The 27,730-nt window shown below is 43.3% G+C and overlaps 1 protein-coding gene across 2 annotated transcripts in view; it reads right to left on the bottom strand.

Annotated features, from left to right (window-relative positions):
- Nucleotides 1–27,730, bottom strand: part of LOC132826896 (protein WWC2-like) — a 242,194-nt gene that overhangs the window by 10,521 nt on the left and 203,943 nt on the right. For both annotated transcript variants that reach the window (XM_060843176.1, XM_060843185.1), the window contains exons 12-19: nt 16,966–17,089; nt 13,356–13,436; nt 10,883–10,969; nt 7,209–7,401; nt 5,128–5,292; nt 3,667–3,779; nt 1,295–1,472; nt 26–190 (exon numbers count right to left, since the gene is read on the bottom strand). In XM_060843176.1, the coding sequence (XP_060699159.1) occupies nt 26–190; nt 1,295–1,472; nt 3,667–3,779; nt 5,128–5,292; nt 7,209–7,401; nt 10,883–10,969; nt 13,356–13,436; nt 16,966–17,089 (1,106 nt within the window). The remainder of the gene's footprint in view (nt 1–25; nt 191–1,294; nt 1,473–3,666; nt 3,780–5,127; nt 5,293–7,208; nt 7,402–10,882; nt 10,970–13,355; nt 13,437–16,965; nt 17,090–27,730) is intronic.

Below are 27,730 nucleotides of genomic sequence, written 5' to 3'. Positions count from 1 at the left end.
AATACAACAAAAGGGAGTTTCTTACCCTGCAAATGTACTGATTTCTTTCACCTGGAGAAAAGGTTTGGGATCTTACAATCATGCTGTTCCTTACAAAATGCTTTTGCCTATTATTCAGATTGGACTTGTCCTTAGGCCTGACAGCCATGCACTCCACCACAGCCTCCTCTGTGTTCATTTCTTTGTCAACCTGTGGAAATTGGGTGCAAACTTTTTATCAGCTGCACTATAAAAACTGTTCACAGGATAGTTCACCCAACATCAATGCTGCGGTTACCCTTACTGAAAACAAGCCTCACACTGAACGGTAAATAGGATAGCTTGATAAACTTAGAAAGAGCATGGCTGGTGTACAGAGGTAAGTTTTCCTTGACTGGAGAATTAGAGGAGGGGTAGTGATGTAGTAATGTAGTGATAGAGTTAGGGCTAAGGTTAGGGTTAGTTTTGGTTGCCACTTAATCTAACCACACAGGTCAACAGATTGCCACAACATTAGACTTGGGACATTCCGAAGGACAGTGTGATTGAACACTCAATTCAGGAAGCAGCAGTTTTCTAATCAATACATCAAATTATTCACTACAGTCTCAAACCAAAACCATTAAAAGATAATGACAAGTCATGCAAGTGTAAGAAGCACCAATGCTGGACAGTCTGATGAAGTTTTGAGTTAATTGGCATCCATGCTGTCGACCCACAATCTAACATTTAGTGACATGGGTTCAAGTCAAATTACTGAGGAGCTGTGTATTCACACCTCCAACAGGCTGATTATAAAATCTCTCTAACATTTAACAGGCGGCTAAACAAATGCATACCTTGCATCTTCACAAAGGAGGACACAATTAATGTCCCAAAAATGTTGGGAAACACAGGGTCTAGTGAGAGGGAGGAACTGATGCAAATCAGTATAATTAAAGAAAAGGTGTTAGGGAAATTGATGGAATGAAAGACTGATAAATTCCCAGGGCCCAATAATTTACACCTCAGCGTACTTTAGGAAGTGGTCCTAGGAATAATGGATGCATTAGTAGTCATCTTTCAAGATTCTATAGATGCTAATTGATGCCTTTTGGAAATTTAAATATATTACATCTCTTGCTTCCCCTTTAACTAAACTGCTTCTTGCAGTTTCAACTTATTTTTCTATCACCCCACTCATCAATAACAATAAGCTTGTACCATTTCTGCTCAAGTTATACAATTGTGTCATCGTACTGGAGAAAGTAAAGAACAGCTTGGTTCCAAAACTGCACAAAATTGACTGGAAGTAGATAACAGGAGGCATTCCTACCAGCATTGGCAGCACTGTGTCTGACTGCGTCATCCCACCTCTTTTATCATCAGTCATATTTGGGGGCATTTCTTTCAACAAAATCAATCCCGCTGCAATCTCTTCCACTTCTGAGTCTTTGCCAATGCCACTTCCTTCTTCCTGTGCCTCAGCAGCATCCTCCATCAGCATCTCCCGCCTGCATTAGCAACAAGTTATAAAACTCATTCAGGACTTCATCTGTTTTCTTCTGTTACTGTTTGTCAAAGTTCAACATTTGAGTGGATAAGTGAGTGAAGATTTGCGGAACAGGTTAAGTATATGTGTTTAGAACTTTGGTGATGGGGAGTGGTTTCCTGTACACTATCGAAGACCAGGGGGTAAGATAGCTCACGGGCCGGCACAGTGGTTCAGTGGTTAGCACTGCTGCCTCACAGCGCCAGGGACCGGGTTCAATTCCCGCCTCGGGTAACTGTCTGTGTGGAGTTTGCACATTCTCCCTGTGTCTGCCTGGGTTTCTTCCGGGTGCTCCAGTTTCCTCCCACAATCCATAGATGTGCAGGTTAGGTGAATTGGCCATGCTAAGTTGCCCTTGTTCAGGGGTAAACATAGGGTAGGGGAATAGGTCTGGGTGGGTTACGCTTCAGAGGGTCGGTGTGGACTTGATGGGCCGAAGGACCTGCTTCCATACTGTGGGGAATCTAATCTAATCTAATCAAAAGCTGACAGGAAAGTGAGGGTGAGGGCCTTGCCCTATCACTGGAGTTAAAGATTCCCCCATAGCGTTGAAACAGGCCCTTCAGCCCAACAAGCCCACACCGACCTTTCAAAGAGTAACCTACCCAGACCCATTTCCCTCTGACTAATGCACATAACACTTTGGACAACTTAGAATCGCCAATTCACCTGACCTGCACATCTTTGGACTGTGGAAGGAAACCAGAGCACTTAGAGGAAACCCACGCAGACATGGGGAGAATGTGCAAACTCCACACAGATTTTGGAGACTCCAAACTCCACAAAGCCCAAGGCTGGAATAAAACCTGGGACCCTGGTGCTGTGAGGCAGCAGTGCTAACCACTGAGTCACCGTGCCACCCTAAGCTGGTGACCTGGATTTCCAGAAACCACCAGCAAGTGGCCCACCTGTGGAGGCTTACTCCTTGAGGGATCACTGATAGAAGGAATAATTGTTGAAGCTGGTGGAGGTGGTCCAATTAAATTGACTGTTTTGTCCAGGATGGTGTCAAATGTCTGATGTAATGGATCCAGCTGACAGAAGGTAAGGCTTTTATCTCTTCTCGCAGGGTTAAGGACAGTGACGCTCTCAGAGGCCACTCCCACGCCTGCCGCCTGTGTCTCCAAGTGTCCTCAGGTTTGCGGCAATTAGAAGTCCCAAACTCTGACGGTTTCTCAGTTGGGTAACTAATCATCAGGGACGTGGTGAGTGGAAGGCCTGAAGTGGTCATTTGCTAGCCTTAGCTGTCTATGAGGCAAGAAAGCCCCCCGCACTTAATTCCAAAGGTGGCAAGAAAGGGGTGAGTTTCTTTCCAAGGTCAAATTGCGTATTATTTTTGATTCTGACCACCTCTTCAGGGAGGGAAGAAACCCCACACCCTATGTAAGTGTGTGTTAATGGTAAATAATGGTGTGATCTGCTTCTGTGTTGCAGATCTGCATTTTTCTACATGTAGGGGGCCAGCCGTTGATAGAGAAAAAAAGACCAATGTCCACCCAGTTTGCCCTTGATTTATTTTGGCAACTGCATGGTACAACAGTAATGAAGATGTTGATTAATCATACTATGCATCATTGCTCCTAATAATGTGGACCAATGTCATGTGGAATCCGTGTGCTTTGAACCTGCTGCTCTCCAAGCCTGCATTAATCAGCCGACCATCACAAGACCTGAAACCTGCTATCATTACCTTTCTCCACCTTATGAACCAATAACACTGCACAGTGAAGCAGTTGCAACATTCAAAGAGCAAATGAAAGCACTCTGTTAAAACAGTAGGCTTGACAGATCCATCAAACTGTTCCATCTTCCCCTTTCCTCCCAAAAGTATTTGACTTTGATTCAGCACTCCACCTGAAGTGTCACATTAGAAGAGTTCACAGATGGTGAACTGTGACTTGCAGGCCACATTGGAGGATTACAAGATGGTCCTCATGACACATGTTGCTTAAGGGCCTGTGGTCCTAGGCAAAAGGTCAGTGCAGTGGGACCAAGGAGTCCTGGATCCCCAGCATTCTGCATGAATGCCATTGGAATTACGTTGGGAGTATAGAAGAATGTCTGTGGGACTTCAATGACCCCATTCTTCCACAAACGTGAGCAGAAAATGTTCCATTCAGAAGGTAACTGATTGAATATCACGAAGTCTACAATACCAGTCTTCGCCCGCTTCAGCATCCTCTTCTTCATCTATAGCCAGCTCCTGTTCAACCGCCTGCAGTTCAACAGACGTCCTCTCCAGCAATGCAGACACAGCATCCTGCTGGATCTGAAGAGGAGAAAGGCAATGGAAATGAAAGAAGTCACTGCAGAATATGGAGAATTATTTCCTTTCATGTAGAATCTTGTACAAATAATGTGGCACAGCTCACCAAAGGCAATTCACTTTCCCCTAAAGAATGCAAGCTCTCTGCGAACATAGGTTGTAATTAACTGCAGTTTCCGCCTGTGGAAATTACTTGTGATGCTTAAATTTCAGATACATAATTTATTAATGTGATTTTTATTTTTATCTACAGAAACCTGCTGGGCAGATTTATCAGACAATGAAGCATTTATCTAACTGTAATCTCACAAACCTGTGGCCAGACGTAAGATCAAAAGATCAACTAATTGGCTTCACAACCCCTGTGAATCTCTGCAGCAAAGTTAAACGTTTTAAGTGGTTTCAGATTTTGTATTTCACATGCGCTGCCGACCAACTTGGAGAGAACTAAGACGTTTGAACCGACTCAATTTTTTAATGTCACTCTGTTGATCACTTGCATTTTCAGACACCTAGGGGATCAAATCCTAAACCAAAGAGGGGTTTGTGTCTGGCAGGTGTTGTGACCTTGACAGTGGGAAAATTTGAGAATCCAGAGCCTGTGCTTCTCAGAAGCATGTACCCTCACAATCCAACAGATGAAAGTGGGTGAGATACCCCAATGGCAGGGCTCACAGCTGGGGGAAGGTGAGCACTGCTAAGGGGTCAGAAGGGCAAGGGCATTTCAAAATGGAGGTGCTCTTGAAAGGCTCCAGAGGGCTGAAGGAAAGAAATACAGAAGTGTTGGGGCCATCAGTGAGGAGGCAAAAAGTGCCACAAATCTTCTTTCAGCTGCAGATGTGGAGAGCAACCTCTAATATCCCACAGTTCACTTACAAAGAGGATGTATCTGCAGCGTTGCCACAGCAGAAGGCTGTCACAAACATGTTTTGCAGTGATAATGTGGCTCTGATATGAGGCCTTCCTTAACAATTAATCCACTCTATGAAGGGAATGTCCCAGCAACCTAGGACCATTTTGAAATTTGAATTCAATACAAAAAAAAATGGGATTCAAAGTCTAATGATAACCATCGGCAATTGTTGGAAAAATCTATCTGGTTCACTAATGTTCTTTAGGGAAGAAAGCTATTGTCCTTACCTGGTCTAACCTGCTTGTGACTCCAGGCCCACAGCAATGTGGTTAACTCTTAACTGTCCTCTGGGCAATTAGGGATGGGCAATAAATGCTGGCCTTGCCAGTGACACCCACTTCCCGTAAATGGATGACAAAAAAAGGGGACCAATCCACCATGTTCCAATCCGAGCAATGTTGACACCAAACCTGGGCCGACCTCCTGAATAAACCTTACCTTGTCTGTAGTGCTGCAAGGCTCAGGTCTCAGTGAAGCTTCCTCCGTTTGTGCTTTGTTCTTTGGATGATGAATATTCATGTTCCTGTAATGTAGCATGTTGTACCAGCTTGTCAAGGTGTCCCCACGGGTGCAGAAGTCTGCCAGACTAATCTGGGTTCCAGCCTTTGGAAAAATGAGAAAAGAAAGCCCTCAAGTCTGCTCATGGTTTATAATGATCTGGTTAGGGTGTTTGTATAAAATTCCTGTGTACCACCATCACACAGGCATTTCAGATCGGAAAGAGTTGATTTTTATCGCGCTTTGTAATGCCTCTTGGAAAAGCCTCAAAAGGATTACTCTGAAACACAATGATGGTTACTGGGTCTGGATTCAGTGGTAGAGACAAGAGTTAAACTGTCTGGATTCAAGTGGAAGTCATTACATTGCTGGCAGAAATACACCACGTCCCCCACAGTGTGGACTGTTGAGGTTCAACCACTCCATGACTATAATTAAGTAGAAATCACTGAACTGGTGAGAAACTGTCCCTTTGCATGATAACTTCCAATGGAAAAACCCTGGGAAGAGATGATAGGTTACTGAATAAAGTACAACTGGATTTTTAACGGCTGACTGAAGGCATAAAGCTGGCAGTACATAGATTTGATAAGTCACTAGAATCAGGTGAGGTGCATTGAGGATATTGAGGGAAGTAAAACAGTGAAGCAGCAGCCAAAATCTAACATATTTTTCTCAGATATGGTGATAGTGTAAGAGGACTAGAACATGGCAGATGTTATCTTTATTGTTCTAAAAAGGGTTAAGAGTAAACCCAGTTACATGCAATTTTCACTTGGGACAGGCAGGGTTTGACAGTTGAGCCCAATGACCTCAGAAGCAGATCGTAGGCATCCAACTGGTTAGAAAACACACCTCAGTTTGGCTCACCAGCTCTCACTCTCTCCTAATCCTCCCACCCACATCACTATGTCTCCTTTATGCCAACCCATGCACCCATCCAACCTCATGTTTCCCCATATCCTCATGTCATCTCCAAAGCCACTCACTATTCACTGTGAGCAGACCCCAGGTGAAATGTTCAGGTGAAAACAAGTTTCTAAGATCATTAACACTCATACTCACATCGTGGTGAAAAACAAACCCACTCCAAGTTTTAAATTCCTTTAAATGTTCAATATGGCATAAAAATACATTTTTATTAAGACTACTTATCAAAGAAACCTACTCTCTGTATAGCTTGCTTAAAATGTCAATTAGGTTAAAATTAGAGGGAGGAAGAGAGCTTCTTCAAGGAAGGCATCCTTGTAAGAGGATTCGCAGTGGGTTAAAATATTTCGATGTTTCGGGCATAAGGAAAGGGCTTATGCCTGAGGAAGGGCTTATGCCCGAAACGTCGAATCTCCTGTTCCTTGGATGCTGCCTGAGCCGCTGCGCTTTTCCAGCAACACATTTTCAGCTAAAATGTCAATTAAACTAATCACAATTCTCTGCTGAGATCCTTGAGGTCTATGGAACTCAGCTAAATATTTAAATATTTAATAATAGCTGTTGAGGAAACAACAAAAAAACCTCGATTGGAACTGTTTGACAAGATGCCATTACCTTTTGCCTAACATACACAATATGATCTGTCAATCAAAGCAGGCAAGTATTTTAAACTCTCACTAACAGCTGTAGCCTTTTTTTAAACAGTTAAAGAGCAGTGGATTTTGACAACTTAAGATTGTGGCAGTTGAACTGATCTCATCCACCCTTTAAGAGCATTTATGCCCACTTCATCAATTCATGCCGCCTACATTGTGGGTTCAGCACTTGCAACAGTAAACACATTATCTGTTTGAATTCAGCGCTAAGTTCAAATGGCCCTGCTGAATTTACGTTTCCTTGGGTGAAATCACATCAAGTCTCTGACCCCTTTCGGCAGAAATGGGAATCTTCCAAGCTCCATGAAACTCCAGCTCTAACTGTCCAGTACCTTTTAGATTGCTGCATAATCTTTCCAGCAGTTAGCCTTCAAACTACTTTGTGTTTCCTTATTATTGAGGACTATAATATTTATAAAGCTTCAGCGCACTTACCAGACAATCTTCCAACAGTGTCTTCCCCACAGAGCAAACATCAACTCGCAGTGTCTTCTGATGTAAAGCAGACTGGGTAATAGCTACCCGGAAAACCTCATTGAGGGTAAGAATCTCTGCAACACTATGAACCTTTGTGCGGAATAGGCTGCTGGAATCACACGAGCTTGGAAGCAATGCAGCTCTGATGTACCTGCAAGATTGCAAAGTTACCTTTTAGACAATGGACTAAAATATTTAAAGATTGAATAAGCAGCAACAGCATTGTTGAGTATATTTTCTTTTCATTCATGGTATGAGGTGTTGTTGCTTAGACCAGAATTTGTTACCCATCCCAAACTGCCTAGGGTGCAGTTAAGAGTCAACCATATTGCTGTTGTCCTGGAGTCACTTGCACTCCAGACCAAGTAAGGTTCCTTTCCTAAATGACATACGTGAACCAGGTAGACAATTGACAGTGATTACATTAGCTTACCTTACTCAGTTTTTTAAATCGAGATTTTTAATAAAGTCAAATTTCCCCATCTGCTATGATGGAATTCAGATCAACGTCCTCAGAACATTAGCCTCAGGTTCTTGATTGCTAGTACAGTGATGTTAGTATAACACCAACACTTTCCCCTATACGTTAACAAGGCAGCTACATGGGAAATGCACAACCTTTTCCATTTCTGTAAAAAGCATAGACTCTTCCTACTGCTGAAAGGATTCAGGGCCAATTTGTTCAGCAAATTTGTTGAAAACAAGATTGGTAGAGTGGATAATAGTGAAGAAGATGGTTGTAGGTCACAGGAAGATACTGAAACGTCGATTCTCCTGCTCCTTGGATGCTACCTGACCTGCTGTGCTTTTCCAGCAACACATTTTTAGCTTTGATTTCCAGCAACTGCAGTCCTCACTTTCTCCTACAGCAAGATATAGATGGGTTGGTCAAATGTGCAGACCAGTAGCAGATGGTATTTAACCCTGACAAGTGCGAGGTGATATACTTGGAGGAAGAAACAAAATGAGGAAGTATTTAATGAATAGCAGGACACTGGGCAGCTTAGAGAAACAGAGAGATCCTGGAGTAATTATTCACAGACCCCTGAGGTTGGCAGAGCACATGAATACAATAGTTAAGAAGGCATACAGAACTCTTGCTCACATCAGTCTTGTCATAGCATAAGAGCAAGGAGAGAATGTCGGAGTTGTACAGAGCGTTGGTCAGGCCACAACTAGAGTACTGTGTGCAGCTCTGGTCACCGCACTACAGGAAGGATGTGATAGCACTAGAAGGGGTACAGAGGAGGTTCACCTGGATGTTGCCTGTGATGGAGAAATTGAACTATAAGGAGAAACTAGAAAAGCTTGGATTGTTTTCTTTAGTGTAGGGAAGACTGAGGTCGGACATAATTGAAGTGTATGGACACGGTGAATGGTCAGCAGCTGTCTCCCTTGGTTGAGGGGTCAATCACGAGGGGGCATAGTTTTTGGGTCGGGGCAGGAGATTCAGAGGGAATTTGGGAGCAAACATTTTCACTCAGTGGGTGGTGGGGATCTGGAATGCACTGCCTGGGAAGGGAGTGTAGACTGCAAAACTTACCTTTAAAAAATATTTGGATGAGTTCTTCAAGTATCACAACATTCACAGATATGGGACAAGTGCAAGAAGTTTGAGATTAGTGCACCTGTAGTGGCAGTTACATCAGTGCAGACTCGATGGGCCGAAAGGCCTTTTCTCCACTGTATGAATCTGTGAATTTATCTGGTACAGGGTTCCGCAGATGTGTTTACCCACTGGTACCATGTTATATTTAATGAAAACCCCTGAATATAAGAGTTAGTCAGTAGCTGAGTTTAAGCTGATTCATCCAATACTTAACCTGTGGAGGGGATACACCTTGAAAGTGTGCAGCATCATTTGTGCCTCTCAATAAATACATAAGGGATTTGTTCAGGGGCCCCAAAGCGGAATGATTGACCGCATAGTGGCCTTGGCCTGTCCTGAGCCTACTTAGCAAGAACCAGTCCTGCTGTGGTAGCTTAAAACTTGCCATTCAATAGATGTTGGCTTATCCTAGGAACCTTTGAGGACAATGGATCAGCAAATTGATAAATGGTAAATAGGAATGATGACCAGAAAAATTTTCAGGCTCTGAACGTGATAGGGTAGATGCAGAAAACGTGTTTCCCTTATGTGAGAGTCAAGGACCAGAGGGCATCATCTCAGAATAATTTAAAACAGATAGGAGCAGAAATTGCTTCTCTCGGAGGGTCGAGAATCTGTGGAATTCTTTCCCACAAAGGGCTGTCAAGGCAGGGTATATTCAAGGCTGAGATAGACAGATTTTTGATCAATAAGGGAACCAAGGGTAATAGTGAAAAAGCAAGAATATGGAGTAGAGATTTATCAGATCAGCCATTATCTCATTGAATGGCAGAGTAGACTCGATGGGCGGAATGGCTTACTTCTGCTCCTATGTCGGCTCTGACCTATGGAGTATTTCCTAAAGCTTTTATTTCAGATTTCCATCATTCAGAATATTTTGCTTTCTTCATTACCATGAATGGTAAATTACTGCACAGTGACTAGAATTTGAGTCTTGAACAAATGAGCGAACAACAGTCAATGGCAGAAAGGAAGAACCCCAAGGTCAGAGTTCATATCAGATTTAGACCAGGATAAAATGCCACTCAAACTGATAGAAACTTTGGAAGCAAGAAAAGCACTAAAGACTTGAGGGTATGAATATCAGGATTTGAATATTTATTCTCAGGATGGACATGTTACTAGCAAACATTTGAACTGATAGAGCGGCTGTGACGAGGATGCTCCCACAATGTTACTAACTGAGAAGGCCTACAATTTTGACGCAAAGCAACTAAGGGATGTTAATGTTGGTGCACTGAATACTTCTAGAGGAAGACAAGACCTGTGCCATTAGACAGCAGTAAAGAAAAGAGACACATTGAGAGATGATCTTGCTGTGTGCTTGATGTTTAGAGCATTAGATTCACAGGATGGTATTTTCCAGTTTTGGAACTAAGTTTTGAAGATGGAATGTTGAGTGGGGAGAGGTCCACATCTACCGAGGTGAAACGAGGCCCTTTAATGGACATCAGTCAACAATTTATGGGACTTAATTGGCAACAGGTCAGGAAGGCCAACTGGGGGTCTTGAGGTGCTGGAAGGAGGTCACCAATCTCCCAGATTATCTGCCCTTCCCACCACCTTCCCCATCACTTTGGGGAGAGGAAATTCTGCCCAGAGAGACATTTACAAGCACAGAAGGAGGCGATTTGGCTGATCAGGTCCAGGCTGGTGCTTTGCAAAGTAATCCAGTCACATTCACCCACTCAATTTTGCTAGACATAGAAATCTATTTTGTTTGAGAGTCCATTCAGTTTCCTTTTGAAATCAACGATCACCTTCGCTTCCATCATCCTCATGGGGCAATAGTTTCTCAGTCATAATCACTTACTGTGAAAAGCTCAGATCTGCCTCCCCACGTCCTTGTACAATCAGTAAAAGCTTATCTAAGATTGTTGTAAACTGTACACTCTTATCAAATCTCCCCAGAATATCCATTATCCCAAGGAGAACAATCTCAGGTTCTTGCTCTAACCATTGCTGAATGTTGACAGCTCTGCCGAAGAATGGACACGTTGGTTTTCATAGACAGCATACTCACACTTTACATCCAGATGGCACCAGAAGAGCTGTCAGATTCCTCAGCTGCACGGCGATTATGATAAAACTTGCACTGGTGGGATCATACCTGCCACAGATGCAGTAACAAAAATGAAGATGCAGATACAAATTTCTTCTAATCACGCCATGTAGATGTGTTATGACATACTTTTGAGTCAGGTAGGATTAAATCTGTGTTTCTGGCCCAAAGTTAGGGATTCCTCACTGCGGCACAGGAGCCCCTCAAATATGCATTTATGTTGACACAGAAATATTCCAAGTTTGATCCCTGCCCAGTGCTGATTCAACTAATGTCAATGTACCTTCAATCATCCTCAGTGACCCTTGATTAAGGAAGTAAATATTTTCCTGCTCATTCTTGGTACATTTGGGAAAGCAAATCTTAGCAGGACTTATACACTTAATGGTAAGGTTCTAGGGAATGTTACTGAACAAAGAAACCTTGGGGTGCAGGTTCATAGCTCCTTGAAAGTGGAGTCGCAGGTAGATAGGACAGTGAAGGTGGCATTTGGTATGCTTTCCTGTATTGGTCAGGGTATTGAGTACAGGAGTTGGGAGGTCATGTTGCAGCTATACAGGACATTAATTAGGCCACTGTTGGAATATTGCGTGCAATTCTAGTCTCTTTCCTATCAAAAAGATATTATGAAACTTGAAAGGATTCAGAAAAGATGTACATGGATGTTGCCGGGTTGGAGGATTTGAGCTACAGGGAGAGGTTGAATAGGCTAGGGCTGTTTTCCCTGGAGTGGCGGAAGATGAGGGGTGACCATATAGAGGTTTATAATATCATGAGGGGCATGGATAGAATAAATAGACAAAGTCCTTTCCCTGGAGTGGGTGAGTCCAGAACTACAGGGCATAGGTTTAGGGTGAGAGGGGAAAGATATACAAGAGACCTAAGGGGCAACTTTTTCATGCAGAGGCTGGTATGTGTATGGAATCATCTGCCAGAGGAAGTGGTGGAGGCTGGTACAATTGCAACATTTAAAAGGCATCTCGATGGGTATATGAATAGGAAGGGTGTGGATGGATATGGACCGGGTGCTGGCAGGTGGAACTAGATTGGCTTGCGATATCTGGTCAGCATGAATGGGATGGACTGAAGGGTCTGTTTCCACGCTGTACATCTCTATGACTATATAAGCATCACTGGCAAGGTCAGCACTTACTCGCCATTGCTTATTTCCGTTAAGAAGGTGGCAGAGAGCTGTCTTCTTGAACTGCTGCTGTTTACGTGGTATAGATACACTCAGGGCACTAACTTTGCCATTTCAACCTGATCCAACCAACTGGTTTGTTCAGAATTTTCAAAGGCAGAGTCTGCAAGTCCCATGTCGGGCTGAATACATTGGACGATGTTTTCTCCAGGCCATTGGGTCTAGATCAAAGGCTCACAGTCTTAGGATCCAAGGGGAGGCCATTTTAGACTGAGGTGAGGAGCAATGTCTTCTCTTAGAGGTGGTGAACCAGTGGAATCCTCTACCACGGAAGGTTATGGAGGCCAAGTATTGAATATATATATGTAAGGAGTAAATAGATAGATTTCTCGAGACTAAATAGTCAAGGCTTATGGGGAGAGTATGCAAGTACGGCATTGACTCAGAGAATTACTCATAATCATGCTGAGTGGCAGGGCTCAGTGAATGGCCAATGAGCTAATCCTGCTCCAATTTTCTATACTTCTGGGATGGACCAGGTAAGGACATTAGACTTCTTTCCCAGAAGGACTTTTTCAAAAATTACTCATGGATATAGGTTAGGCCAGCATTTATTGTCTATCCCTAATTGCCTGAGAGGGGCAGTTAAGTGTCAACCACATTGCTGTGGGTCTGGAGTCACATGTAGGCTGGACCAGGTAAAGATGGCAGGTTTCCTTTCCTAAAGGCTATTTGTGAATGTGGTGGGTTTTTACAGCAATCTGGTGATTTTTGTGGTAATTATTTATAAGACTAACATTTGATTCCAAAGTTATTAATTAACTGAATTTACATTTCCCCATTTGCTATAGCGAGATTAGAATTCATGTCACTGGAGCATCAACAAGGATATCCTCTAATCATCACTATCCAGCACTCTGAACGTACAATCATAAAAGAAAAAGATTTGCTAAGAAACTCAGCAAGTCTGACAGCATCTGTAAGGAGAATAGTTAATGTTTTAAATCCAATGAATCTTCTTCAGAAAGCAACAGCTTTGTACCGCATCTTTAATGTAGAAAATAAAGAGACAAATGCATTGACTTCAGCTGTGGTAGCCCAGCCCCAGAGTCAAACAGGCCTCAGCATATGCTCTATGTGCACAATTAATGGTGGTTGACTTGGATAATTTACTATTGGGCTGGTGGAACTATATCCTCATGAGATCAGGAAGTAAAGGGAAAAAAGGGAAAAAGAAATTCAGACTCATAAATTCAGCCATGCATATTTAGTTTTGTTTTAATAGTCACTTACTTCAGTCCTATCTGGATTTGAGCTGCCTCTAATGTGGAAGGTTCATCTTCATCATAAACAGCATCTTCAGTTTCATTTGGCCTAACAGCAAAGTTGTAAAATTCAGGTTAATGGAAACTGTAAACTAAACATAATGAACACGAGAGCTGGGAATAATAAAAAAGTCACCATAAAATACATGATGAATTTACCCAGAGAACATGTCACAGCCTTGCGCAAGTTATGGTTATGGACTCGGTTTATAAAAAGCACATGGGCATTCTGTTTAAGACATATTGCTGCACTTCCAGGAGGCACAGAGAAGCTGCAAATGTTTTGCTGGCTTTTGCAATGTGTGTTGTAGACATGGAAAACAGAGTACTTGTAATAAAAGAATGAAGTCCATGTTTCAATGCCTCTAGTGCACGCTGACAATGAGTACAGGGTGTACTGGGCTGACAGTGTTGGAGCCCACATGCTGCCTCATGCTCCTCCTGAATATCCACCCCACCAGTAGTTCAGAATGATGGGGTTACCCCTTTCCAATTGCTTGGCTAATAAGTGAAGCAATTACCACTCCTCTCTCAATGATGATACTGTCCACTGTGCTTCTGAACTAGACCAGGAAACTTGCAGCAAATGATCCCATGGAACTTGTGGACATTAGGTGAGAAGTGTCACACTCAGCTGGGACCTGCCTCAACACCTCCCACCAACTGAGGGTGGAAGCCATTTCAATGCTTATCCAGGTACAGAGTGGAACCTGTATTTTTCCTACAAGTCACTGCTTTGAAAAGACAAGCTCCTGCTGTGACTTCCACCACAAAGGCCCACCTTGACAGAGGAAGATGTGCCTTTGCTGCAGTACAGTGGCCACTTACATCATCCATAAAGGTCCGACAGATTTTTGAGTCAGATGTGGGGAGATTAGGTTCCAGTGAGCTGCAGAGAGAAGGAAATGATGGGCTTGAAGGAACTGAGAGGAGCCATCACCTCCTCATTGTGTCCTCAGGGCTGAGCTAAAGTAGTTTTGTTGGAGGTATGTTAGCAACTGTTGGTTTGTAACTAAAGTTCTGGTGGCCCACAGTAGCAAGTCAGTATCTGACAGTGGATTCCCAATCTCTTGATGCCGACTCAGGTAAAAGAAGAAAGCTGGGATAAGGCCATTGTGGAGCATAAACACCAGCATAGATTGGTTGGGCTGAGTGGCCTGTTTCTATTTTACACATTTCTATTTGGTAAAACAGTAGAGAATGGGAATGGAGTGAAAAGGAGCACAGAGCGTTTTTAGTTGTGCAGTTGCCCTAGACTTTCCAAGCTGAGTGGCTTAACATTATCTCCTACATAGAAGGTGCATAAAACCACTGACATTTTCTCTCTCAATTTTTATGATGTCTATATATTGCTGCTGAAGAGAACAATTTTGTTCTTTTCTCATTTGTGCAATGTAGAAATGTGTTGGAGAATGGCTCTTTGGCACATGAATCACTGGTGGGTGAGTTATTTTAACGTATCTTTGGAGATAGAACAAACCATCCTAACCTAGTATGGGCTACATGTGACTCTAGTCTGTACCAGTAGGATTGACTGTTAACTGCACCACCGAAGTGGCCAATGAAGCCTCTCAATTGTACCATAAGGTGACCCACCATCGCAGAGAAAGTAAGGATGGTCAATAAAGCTCTGGTTACCCACACTCTGAAAGTAAATATGAACAGAAGATGAGCTGCACACTCTAAGGCAGCTTCTATTTTAACATATAGATGGCTCAGTGCTTCACAGTGCCAGAGACCCAGGCTAATTCCCACCCTTGGTCTGCACATTCTCCCCATGTCTGCAAGGGTTCCCTCTGGGTGCTCCAGTTTCCTCCCACTGTCCAAAGGTGTGCAAGTTCGATGGATTAGCCATGCTAAATAGTCCATAGTGTCTAGGGATGTGTAGGCTAAGTGGATTAGTCATGGGGAAGGTAGGGTTACAGGGACAGGGTAGGGGGGTGGGATGCTCTTTGGAGGGTCAGTGTGGAATTGATGGGCCAAACGGCCTGCTTCCACACTGCTGGGATTCTATTTGCTGGCATAATTGCCGGCAACTGAGCTAGTAACAGGGGCAGCTCCAACTGTCTTCAAAAGCTGCCACGTGTCAGTCAGGCTCTTATATTCTGTTTGATATCAGCAAATCCCTCTCAGAAGTGAGCTCCATAAGAGTGTTAGAGAGAGGAAGGCAGGCAGCTCTCGCATTGGAAAATAAGCTCAGGTACAAATGTGATGTCAAAGTTGCGGACGGTCTAATTCAGTCTCTGGATGAGGTTGGTGGCTAGGAAACAGAGTTTGTGGCTGGGAATAAAGACTTTGGTCTTCCCAATAGAAGAATCGTCTGCTCACCCAAGACTGGTTGATGGATATGCAGAAATCATATATAATGGAGGGCTCAAGACATTAGATTAGATTCCCTACAGTGTGGAAACAAGCCCTTCGGCCCAACAAGTCCACACCGACCCTCTGAAGAGCAACCCACCCAGACCCATATCCCTCTGACTAATGCACCTAACACTATGGGCAATTTAGCATGGCCAATTCACCTGACCTGCACACCTTTGGACTGTGGGCGGAAACCAGAGCACCCGGAGGAAACCCACACAGACACGGGGAGAACGTGCAAACTCTACACAGTCGCCTGAGGGTGGAATTGAACCCGGGTCCCTTGTGCTGTGAGGCTGCAGTGCTAACCATTAAGCTGCCGTGCCACGCAATTGTGGTGGTGAGATGGAGCCAGATATCATCAGTATGTGTGGAACTTTCTTCATTTTTCCACGGGGATGAGGCCATCGCTGGTTAGATGAGCATTTACTGCCCATCCTAACTGTCCAGAAGGCAGTTAGAGTCAACCATATTACTATCGATCTGGAGTCACATGTTGGTCAGAAGAGGTTAGAATGGTAAATTTCCTGCTCTGAAAGACATCATTAAACCAGGTGGGGTTTTACGACAAATGAAAATGGTTACGTGGTTGCCAAAAGGCCGTCTTATACTTCCAGATACTTATTGAGTTTAAATTTCACCATCTATCCTGGTGGGATTTGAACATTAGCCTGGATTTCTGGAATGCCAATCTAATGACATAACTACTATGCCACCACCTGCCCTGACATCGTGTTTTTGGATGATGCTGTCAAGAGACAACATGAAGATCAGAAATAGGAGGGGCCAAGGATAGACCCTTGTGGCACTTCAGGGTTACCACTGTGAGGGTGGTTAGAGGAACCAGTACTAAGAGAAGCAGGCAGGTCCATCCCTCTGGACAATGATGAAGTGGGGTGGACTGGATAAACATGTCAATGGCTGCAGACAGTTGAAGAGGATGAGGAGGGCTAGTCTAACATGGTCCCAGTGACAAAGATTCATTTGTGACTCTGGTTGTTGTTAATAATGTGATTTGTGGTTTTATTTTTAGAAACTGATAAACTGTCAAATGGGAACTGGAGGATGACTTTGGTAAAAAGCAGCTAAATGCACTAAAAATAGGAATTCCACTCCCCCCAACCCTAGTCTCACACACACACACACACACACCATACAATTATGAAATGTGGCATCCTGGAGCCACCGTGAAACACAGGATATCATTCACATACCGTTTGACAGAAGCCTCATACACTCCACTGTCCCCGGCCACAGATTCATCAGAAACGGCAGCAGAGACACATGCTGTTTTCTCTTCGACTCCATGTCCCACTGCTCCTTGCTGCAAATCAACACCTGAACACAGAACACACACTGCTTGTCAAACTCACTATCGGAATTCCTTCGGAGGGACTTTTCAGCTCCTCACCACCTTAGTTTTCCCATATCCCCCTCCCATCTATTTCCACCCTTTCTCACCAAAACGTCTAAACTTTTTTTGAAGTAGATGCAACGGTTGTGATTTGCAATTACTGATTTCCGCCCCTTAGATAGGTTTCCTTGACTCAGCAGAGACTAGGGGCTGAGTGCAAAACCTTTATGCCCACCAAAATAAAATGCAGGGGACTTTTATTTAAAGCTTCTGGAAACAGTAGAATGCAAATTGTGTGCACAGGGGACTGCAACATCTCAATGGATGAGATGATTGTAACTCCCCACTGGAGGAGTGATCTTTGCTAATCCCAGTGTTGTCACAAAAGTTAAAGATTTGAAAAAATTCACAGAATTTTCCAATTTTCAGACCCAGGTTGATGGAAAACACAGACTGCATCTCTGTATTTAACAAGAATTACTACTTATCTCACAAAAGAAAATTCTAACTACAGATGAACAATTATGAACTATCGGCATATGCCATATAAAGTCAAGAGTGTGGTGCTGGAAAAGCACAGCCGGTCAAGCAGCATCTGAGGAGCAGGAGAAATGTTCAGCCATGGAGCGATGGGGTTGCTTAGTGCAGCTGTCCCACAGTGGTTCTCTAAAATGATCCTCAAGTTGGCATCCTGTCTCCCCGATGTAGAGGAGATTACACCGGGTGCAACAGATACGAAAGATGACATTGGTGGAGGTACAGGTAAATTTCTGTCAGATGAGGAAGGATGCCAACTTGTGGATCGTTTCAGAGAACATCTCTGGGACACCCACACCAACCAACCCCACCGTCCCGTGTCTGAACAGTTCAACTTCCCCTCCCACTCCATCAAGGACATGCAGGTCCTGGGCCTCCTCCATCGCCAAACTTTAACCACCCGATGCCTGGAGGAAGAATGCCTCATCTTCTGTCTTTGGGCCCCTGCAATCACACGGGATTAATGTGGAATTCACCGATTTCCTCATTTCCCCTCCCCCCTCACTATCCTAGTCCCAAGCCTCCAACTTGGCACCACCCTCTTGACCTGTCCATAGCCTTTCCCATCTATCTGCTCCACCCTCCTTTCCGACCTATCACTTTCTCACGCACCTTCATCTAGCTATCGCATTCTTAGCAACATTCCCATTTATCTCTCAGCCCCCTGGCCCACAAGCCTCACACCCGGTGAAGAGTTTATGCCCGAAATGTCGATTTTCCTGCTCCTCGGATGCTGCCTGACCTGCTGTGCTTTTCCAGCAGCACACTCTCGACTCTGATCTCCAGCATCTGCATTCCTTACCTTCTCCATACCATATATACTCGAATAATAGTCCTTTTTTTGACTACTTTTTAACGTTCAATTTATGGGGTCAACTATTATGTGGATACTATTTTTATGGGACTGAAATTCATGTCCATCAAAATTCATACTGGATAGTTAGCAGAAGCCCAATTGATCTCCAAATTAATATACGAAACAAAATGAATGATAGTAATTCTGAAAATCTGAAGTGGAACACAAACGTCAGTGAACTGGAAGACCGGGAGAGGAGCGGAACAACTGGCAGACTGGAAAACTGGAGCGAGACATGACAGCCCGCACACTGACACATATATGTTAATCTGTGAAGAACTAGGGTCGGCTTTTACACAAGGTATATGGAAAATTCCAGACTATTTGGCCAAAAATAGAGGGTCAACTTTTGCATGAGATCGACTGTTACTTCATTTTGTATGGTACATCGACTGGTAAAAAAAATGTAATCTCCTTCTCGATCCCTCTTCTACCCACACACATACAGACAAACACAGACAGGAAAAAATGGGTGTTATGGGTGAAGTGAAAGACAGGGAAAGCAGCTCAGTGATCTCTGTCTGAGATGAATCTTGTGCTGATCAGAATGTGACTTCTGGATCTTTCTGCTCTGTATTGTCATGTTTGCAGGACGCACAGGATGACCGGCTTACCTTTCCAAAGACCTCTGACTTAGTACTTAGAAGTCACAGCTTTCAAAAACTCAAGGAAAAGCAAGCTGGTTTTCTTCAGGCTTAAAGTGTTTTTTACGACAGAGAAGAGAAACAGCTGAGCATGTGGAGATCTGAAGGCTTCTCTCTATCTCATTCTTAGCCCCAAACTATTCAGCTATTTGTGAACCAAATGAATAGTCATTAGTAGACAGAAGGCCTTTACCATCAATAACTGGTCACCAGCTCACAGACCACTCAGCACCCTGTTGCCAGCTGCATCTCCATTTATACAGAGCCCTTGACTCTCATTCACCTGCAAAACATCTACTACAGCTTTTTCAACCAGCAGCGGTGTAAACAGCACTTAACAACGAGTGTCAGATTACCGGCTTTCAAAACGTGCAGCAATGCCTCAGCAATCTTTGTTTCTCAAAACAGTTCTTTTCCCCTTTCAGTCCACAATCAGATACAGAAAAATGAAAAGACATGGCCTTTACAAAATGAGAAAATGGAAAATGAAAATAAGTGGGACTAACTTCAAATGTGCCAAATGGATTTTTTCTGCACTATCCAGAATCAGAGGGGTGAATTTTACAGAGCCCTCTGAAGGTGGCCTATTGAGACCCTGAATTGGTTAATGAATGGTCACCTAAGGACCTCAATCAGCCTCTGCTTCTGTAATACATGTGGTTGAGGGAAGGCAGCTAGCCTAGCATGTTTCAGGGCAGAGGACAGAAGGAAGTGTGGGTCCTCCCTGTGCCCAGCAGAAGTATCTCCGACTCCAACCTGCCAAAACAGTATGCCTGCAATTTATGCCATTTCCCTCCCACCACTGTATCCAAATCTACAACCAATTCTATTTGGAAGGACAAGGGCAGCAGATATGTGAGAACATCAAGATTTGTGTAAAGATGTGAAAACACTGCTACTGCCAGTTCCTCTCCAAGTCACTCACCATCCTGATTTGGAAATATTTTGCTGTTCCTTTACTATCGCTGGTCAACAGCATTGTGGGTCAACCTAAAGCATGTGGATTGCAGTGGTTCAAGAAGGCAGCTCACCACCACCTTCTCTCTACAGCTGCTGTCAGAACGGTGTGTAATCCATGAAAATGGAGTTGCAGACAGACAGGGTAGTGAGGAAGGCACGCTTGCCTGCATTGGTCAGAATAATGAGGATAGGGGTTGGGACATCATGCTGCAGCTGTACAGGACATTGGTTAGACCACCTTTAGAGTACTGCGTACAATTCTGGTCACTCTTCTATTGGAAGGATGTTGTTAAACTTGAGAGGGTGCAGAACATATTTACAAGGATGTTGCTGGGACCAGAAGGTTTGAGTTATTGGGAGAGGTTGAATAGGCTGGAACCTTTTCATCTGGAGTGGCAGAGGCTGAGGAGTGACCTTATAGAAGCTTACAAAATCATGAGGGGCATGGTTAGAGTCAATAGCCAAAATCTTTTTCCCATAGTGGAGGAATCAAAAACTACAGGGCATAGGTGAGAGGGGAAATAGTTAAAAAGCAAAATACCTGAGGGGCAACTTTTTCACACAGAAGGCTGGTATAATTACAACATTTAAGAGGCATCTGAATAGATATATGACTGGGAAGGGGTTAGAGGGATATGGGCCAAACGCTGGTAAATGGGACTGGGTCAGATTGGGAAGTCTGGTCAGCATGGACGAGTTGGATCAAAGGGTCTGTTTCTGTGCTGTATGACTCTATGACTGGCTGTTACGTTTCTCCAGCAATTTCTGATTTTGTTCCCATGGCATTAGCCTGGCCTTCTAGGGATTACTATTTCAGCGACATGACAACTGTGACATCTCCTCCGAGGGAGGAATTTAGACTGTAAAGAGATACAGGCACACTCAGTGAGTCGGCAACACATGTCCTAAGTGCCAAGCAGAGTAGAGAGTTTGGGGGAAGGGCAAGATTATTCATTTTAATAGTAAGAAAAAGATGTAGAACAGTTATTTGAAGATGGAAAACTTGCAAACATTTATGTTCAGGGAGTGTTAAGTGTACTGCTTAGAAGGATCAGAGAAAGTTATTACGCAGGTACAGCAACTAATTAGGAAGGCAAGTACCATGCAGGTCTGCACTGCAAGGGACCTGGAGTAGAAGAAGAAAGGTTTGTTGGAACGTCAAAGAAATTTGGTGAGACTACATCTGCAGTACTGTGCGCATATTCAATCCCCCATCGAAGGAAGCACATACATGCTTCAGATCGGAACAATGAAGGTTCAGTTAATTAATTCCTGAGATGAGAAGGCTATGCTATGATGAGAGGCTGGATACGTTGGGATGAGACTCTTTGAGGTTTAAGGAATGTGAGTTAAAACATTAAAGGATTTTCAGGGAGTTGACAAGGCAGAGATTGTCAGGTTGTTTCTCCTGCCTGGGGAATCTAGAACACAGAGGATAAGAGTTGATTATTTGAGACTGAAAGGAGGAGTGGGGATTTCTTCTCTCAGTGAGTTGTGAATCTTTTGGAATTCATTACACCTGGGGGTTGTGGATGCTCATTACTGACATTATTCAGGACTGAAGCAGACAAGATTATTGACCATTCAGGATCAGGGGAAAGGCAGCTGATATAGAAAATCAACCAAGATTGGTTGAATGGTGGGAAAGGGCAGCATATCTACCCTTTTGTCATTATAACAGCAATCACAGAACGATTGAAAGTAATGTATTGTATGTGAAGCATTCTGAGAAGTGCAATATAAATGCAAATATCTTCTTTCATTTCATTTCTTTTTTCATTTCTATTTGTCACTCACTTTGTTTTAATTATGCCTTTTAAACTTCACCATTAAGAAAGAGTACCAGTTTCACATTCTGAAAACTTGGTTTCTTGGAAATGCTTAACTCTCCACCAAAAGCATCAATGATCCATAAAGAAATTTCCAAAGGCATCGCTTTATGACAGTGAGAATTAGTCATCTCATCAGGCCATTTGACCCATCAATTCCCTGCCAGCTTCCCATGGAGCTTCCATCTTCCAACCTTCCATCCATACTTCTCACTGACTCGGAAGGCAGCCAACATCATTAAAGATTCCTCCCACCCCAGTTATAATCTCTTCCAACCTCTTTCGTCGGGTAGAAGATACAAAAGCTTAAACACAGGTACCAACACATTCAAGAACAGCTTCTTCCCTGCTGTTATCAGACTTCTGATATTTCAAATTTAAATGTTGATCTCGCTCTTTGTGTACCTTCTCTGCAGCTGTAACATTGTCTTCCACGCTCTGTACTATTATCCCAATGCACTTTGTATGGTATGATCTGCCTGAACTGCACACAAAGCTTTTCACTGTACCTGTGATAATGATAGATCAAATCAAATTCCATCCATGTGATTCTGCAACTTCATTTCCTGTAAATACTTGTCCAGTTTCCTTTCAAAATCATTTTTTTTAGATTAGATTACTTACAGTGTGGAAACAGGCCCTTCGGCCCAACAAGTCCACACCGACTCGCCGAAGCGCAACTCACCCAGACCCATTCGCCTACATTTACCCCTACACCTAACACTACGGGCAATTTAACATGGCCAATTCACCTAACCTGCACATCCTTGGACTGTGGGAGGAAACTGGAGCACCCGGAGGAAACCACGCAGACACGGGGAGAATGTGCAAACTCCACACAGTCTGAGGCGGGAATTGAACCTGGGTCTACTGGCGCTGTGAGGCAGCAGTGCTAACCACTGTGCCACCGTGCCACTCATTGTTTCTATATACACCACCCTTAACGGCAGTGGGTTCCAATTCGTGATCAACCACTGCCCCAAAAATTCTTCCTCACTGACATCTCTCACCCAAAATCTTAAATCTATCTTCCCCAGTACTATAGTCAAGTTACAAGAAGCGAGTTTTTTTCTGTACCTTACCTAAGCTTGTCATAATCTTGTACACCCTGATCAAATTTTCCCTTAATATCCTTTGCTCCAAAGACAGCACCTCAAGTCTTTCAAGCATAACCCTGTAATGAGAATTTCCCAATCCTGGAACCATTCTGGTAAATCACCTCTGTATCCATGGATTTTCACATCTTCTGTTGTGTGTGACAGTCAAAACTGGGTGCAATACTAGTTGAAACTTCATATAATGCCTGGATAACTTCACTGCTTTGTACTTTTTTTAGATTAGATTCCCTACAGTGTGGAAACAGGCCCTTCGGCCCAACAAGTCCACACCGACCCACCAAAGCGCAGCCTACCCATAATGCATTCCCCTACATTTACCCCTTCACCTAACACTATGGGCAATTTAGCATGGCCAATTTGCTTAACCTGCACATTTTTGGACTGTGAGAGGAAACCGGAGCACCCGGAGGAAACCCACGCAGACACGAGGAGAATATGCAAACTCCACACAGTCAGTCGCCTGAGGTGGGAATTGAACCCGGGTCTCTGGCGCTGTGAGGCAGCAGTGCTAACCACTGTGCCGCCCAGCCTATCTTTATTTATGAAGCCCAAGCTTCCACATATTTTGCTAGCTATTCTCTCAATATATCCTGCTCCCTTCAAACATCTAAGCGCCTGCAATCTCAGGGAGCTTGGTTCTATATCCTCTTCAGAATTGTGCCAGTAATTCAACTCTCTTGATGCTATTTGCCAAAAATGCATCCCCTCACATTTCTCGGCATTAAATTCTACCTGTCGCTTGCCTGCCCACTACTCCGTCCTATGCCCTGCTGCAGGCAACTTATAACATCCTCACCATTCGTCACTCCTTCAAGATTAGGTATCATTGGCTAATTCTGAAATGTTATACAGTATTCAATTATCCAAGACTGAAATCATGATTTGTAGGAGCCGGCATTGGTCTGGGATGGAGTGTGTTGTGTGATTTTTAACATTATCCAAGACATTTATGCATTACAAGATGAAAACACTGGCCCCAGTACTAACATTTGGGGACACCACAGTCAATTATTCTCCAATCCAGAAAAAATCCATCTCCCAGAACTCACTGCTTTCTGTCTTTAATACATTTTTAAAAATCCAATTGCACTCTGGTCTTCCTATTTCATAACTTTGTTAACAAGCCTTTTACATGTTTCCTTGTCAATCACTTCCTTAAAACTCATCAAAACAACATCCACTGCATTCTCTTCATCAGCCCTTTCTGATACTTTACTAAAAAATTCAATCAGGTTCGTAAAGTCTTTTGCAAATCTGTGCAGATAACCTTAATTGACTTAAACCAAATGCCAGTTTTTTTTTTAAATCCCTGATTAAGGATTACAAAACATATCCACAATTGTTGTTAAGCTAACTGGATGGTAATTGCTAGGACTGTCCTCACATACTTTCTGAAATGATGTATTCAGATTTGTCACTCTCCAATTCTCTGACACCTCACCAAGTCAGTCACGGCACGGTGATTCAGTGGATAGCACTGCTGCCTCACAGCACCAGGGTCCCAGCTTCGATTCTCACCCTTGGGTGACTGTGTGGAGTTTGCACATTCTCCCCGTGTCTGCATGGGTTTCCTCCGGGTGCTCCGGTTTCCTCCCACAGTCCAAAGACGTGTAAGTCAGGTGAACTGGCCATGGTAAGTTGCCCATCATGCTAGGTGCATTAGTCAGAAGGAAATGGTTCTGGGTGGATTACTCTTTGGAGGGCCGGAGTGGACTTGTTGGGCCAGAGGGCCTGTATCCGCACTGTAGGGAATCTAATCTAATCTAAAGCTCCTGGGTTTGCACCTTCCATAACCCTTGACCTCTACCACCTAGAAGGACAAGGGACAATAAATACATGGGACTATCACCCTGCTGAGCCAAGACTTACCATCCTGACTTGGAATTATGTTGTCACCATTCCTTCATTGGCACTGGGTCAAAATCCTGAAACTCTCTTCTTTATAATATTATGGATGTACCTAAAACCACATGGACTTCAGCACTAAAGAAGGTAACTCTCCATCATCTCACAGAATCCCTACTGCGCAGATAGAGGCCATTCAGACCATTCAATCTGTACCAACCCTCCAAACAACATTCCACCCTTCCATCCTATCCCTGTAACCCCTATATGTCTTATACATAATCCCACTACAACCCTGAACACCACGGGCAATTTAGCATGGCCAATTCACCTAACCTGCACATCTTTGGATTGTGGGAGGAAACCGGAGCATCCAGAAGAAACCCACACAAACTCAGACAATCTCCACACAGACAGTCACCCAAGGTTGGAATTGAACCCGGGTCCCTGGCGCTGTGAGGCTACCGTGCTAACCACTGTGCCATTGCAGCACCATGTCCTCAAGGGCAATTAATAATCGGCAATAAATACCAGCCTGACCAGGGACACCCACATCCCATTGAAGAATAAGGCAAGAAAAACACCCCCCTTATCCAGGGAAAATTGAATAACCCTTTTGCTAGCTCCATCCCCGCTCCCTTTAACAACCTAGGAAGCATTCTAGTTGGATCTGGTGACTTGTGTGCCCTAAACAGAGGGAACCTTCCCATAAATCTGTCCCTTTCAATGTTCGCACTCTCCATTGTCTCCATTATCTCCAATTTTGCTGATATTTTGTCACGTTCATCTTCCTTAATCAACCTGATACAAAGTTATTCTAGCCTTCCCCTTCCCCTCTAAGTATATATCAACTTTCTTTGTCCATAATTGGACCCATCCATTGCTGCCTACTAACTACTTAGATGCAGGTAAAAGATTCTTGGGTTTCCTTTCATCTTGATCGCTATTCTATTCTCATCTTCTATCTTTGCCAGTCTTATTTGACTTTTCACTTTAATGAGCAAAATTCTCCGTGACAATTCTCTTCCCTCCACTCTGGCAAATGATGACTGTCTGTTGGAGTGTCACTCCACATGTACAAGACTCTAGTACCACAACTAAGTGGCAGTTGAATTCTGATTTGTCCTCAGACAACTCCGAATACATGTAGCTCCATGGAGAAAGGTGGAGTTGGGGGAAGTGCTAATGGAGGGTATTTAGGATGGCAACCATGGGCAATTTATTTTCTTTTCTGACTTGGAGATGGTGAGGCCACCTACACGGCCATAGAATCCTGCCATACATAGTGGACATTGAAACTAATGAAATTAAATAACTCTCACAGTTATCTGAAGCATCACTTTTTGACTACTTCACATAATTATTAATAATACAAATGCTTTAGAGGTGCCGGTGTTGGATTGGGGTGTACAAAATTAAAAATCACACAACACCAGGTTATAGTCCAACAGTTTTATTTGGAAGCACTAGCTTTCAGAGCACTGCTCCTTCATTTGGTGGTTTTGGACTATAAGATTGTAAGACACAGAATTTATAAACATTTGCAATAAGTTCTGTGTCTTATGATCTTATACTGCACAACCAACTGACAAAGGAGCAGCGCTTCAAAAGCTAGTGCTTCCAAATAAATCTGTTGCACTATAACCTGCTGTTGTGATTTTTAACTTAATAATACAAAGAGGCGATTAAAGCTGCCCAAAGACATGACTCCTCCAGAAATTAGTCAGAGCAGGATATAAGTACATTCCAAATTTCACAAAACAGCCAGTGGCTTAGTACATTGAGGTCCCTTTATAAATTATCCCTCTATGGTAATGGAAAATGGTTAGCACTGCTTTGTCTAATATTGTAACTGTCTGTAAAGAGCAGAAAAGATCTATATTACTGGGTGACACCAGTCAATGTAGTACTGATCATTTAATGTGAGGTATTACATTTTGGTAAAACAAACAAAGGCAAGACTTAAACAATTAAAAGTAGGGCCAGGTGTTGTAGAACAGAGAGACCTAGGGGTTCAAGTACATAATTCTTCGAGGTTTGTACCACATAAAGATAGGGTGGTTAAGAAGGCATTTAGCATGCTTGCCTTTATTGCTCAGATCTTTGAGTATGGGAATTGAAACATTATGTTGAGGTTGGACAAGACATTGGTGAGGCCTCTTCTGGAATATACTGTGTCCACTTCTGGTCTCCCTGTTATAGGAACGATACTATTAAGCTGGAGAGAGTTCAGAAGAGATTTACTAGGATGTTGCCAGGAATGGTAGTGAGTTATGAGTAGAGGCTGGATAGTCTGGGACATTTTTCACTCAAGCATAGGAGGTTGAGAGGTAACCTTATAGAGGTTTATAAGATCATGGAGGGTATAGATAAGGTGAATAGTAGCTGTCATTTCCATCAGGTGGAGGATTTCAGGACAGGGGACATAATTTTAAGGTGAGATGAGACAGATTTAAAAAAGACAAGGAGGCAATTTTTTAAACACAGAAAGTAGTTTGTGTGAGGAATGACCTTCTAGAGGAAATGGTGGATGCAGGTACAGCTACAACATTTAAAAGACATCTAGATAAGCACATGCATAAGAAATGTTTGGAGGGAGATGGGTCATGTGCAGACATGGTTTAGTTTGGGATTACATTCGGCATGGACTGGTTGGACCGAAGGATCTGTTTCCATGCTGTATCACTCCATGACTCTGTGACCAGGATCAACCGTATCTGTCAAATGCAACTATTCCCTAAACCATTTCATCCTGCCCAGCATTTAAGTTTTCATACAATTTAAAATGATGTGAACACTGATGACGCTGGTACTGCTTGTCTTCTGCTGGTCAAAT

This window comes from Hemiscyllium ocellatum, chromosome 2 (genome assembly GCF_020745735.1).
Source record: "Hemiscyllium ocellatum isolate sHemOce1 chromosome 2, sHemOce1.pat.X.cur, whole genome shotgun sequence".
Taxonomy (NCBI): domain Eukaryota; kingdom Metazoa; phylum Chordata; class Chondrichthyes; order Orectolobiformes; family Hemiscylliidae; genus Hemiscyllium; species Hemiscyllium ocellatum.
The sequence above is the reverse complement of the archived record's forward strand: the minus strand, read 5'-3'. Positions and strand labels throughout refer to the sequence as shown.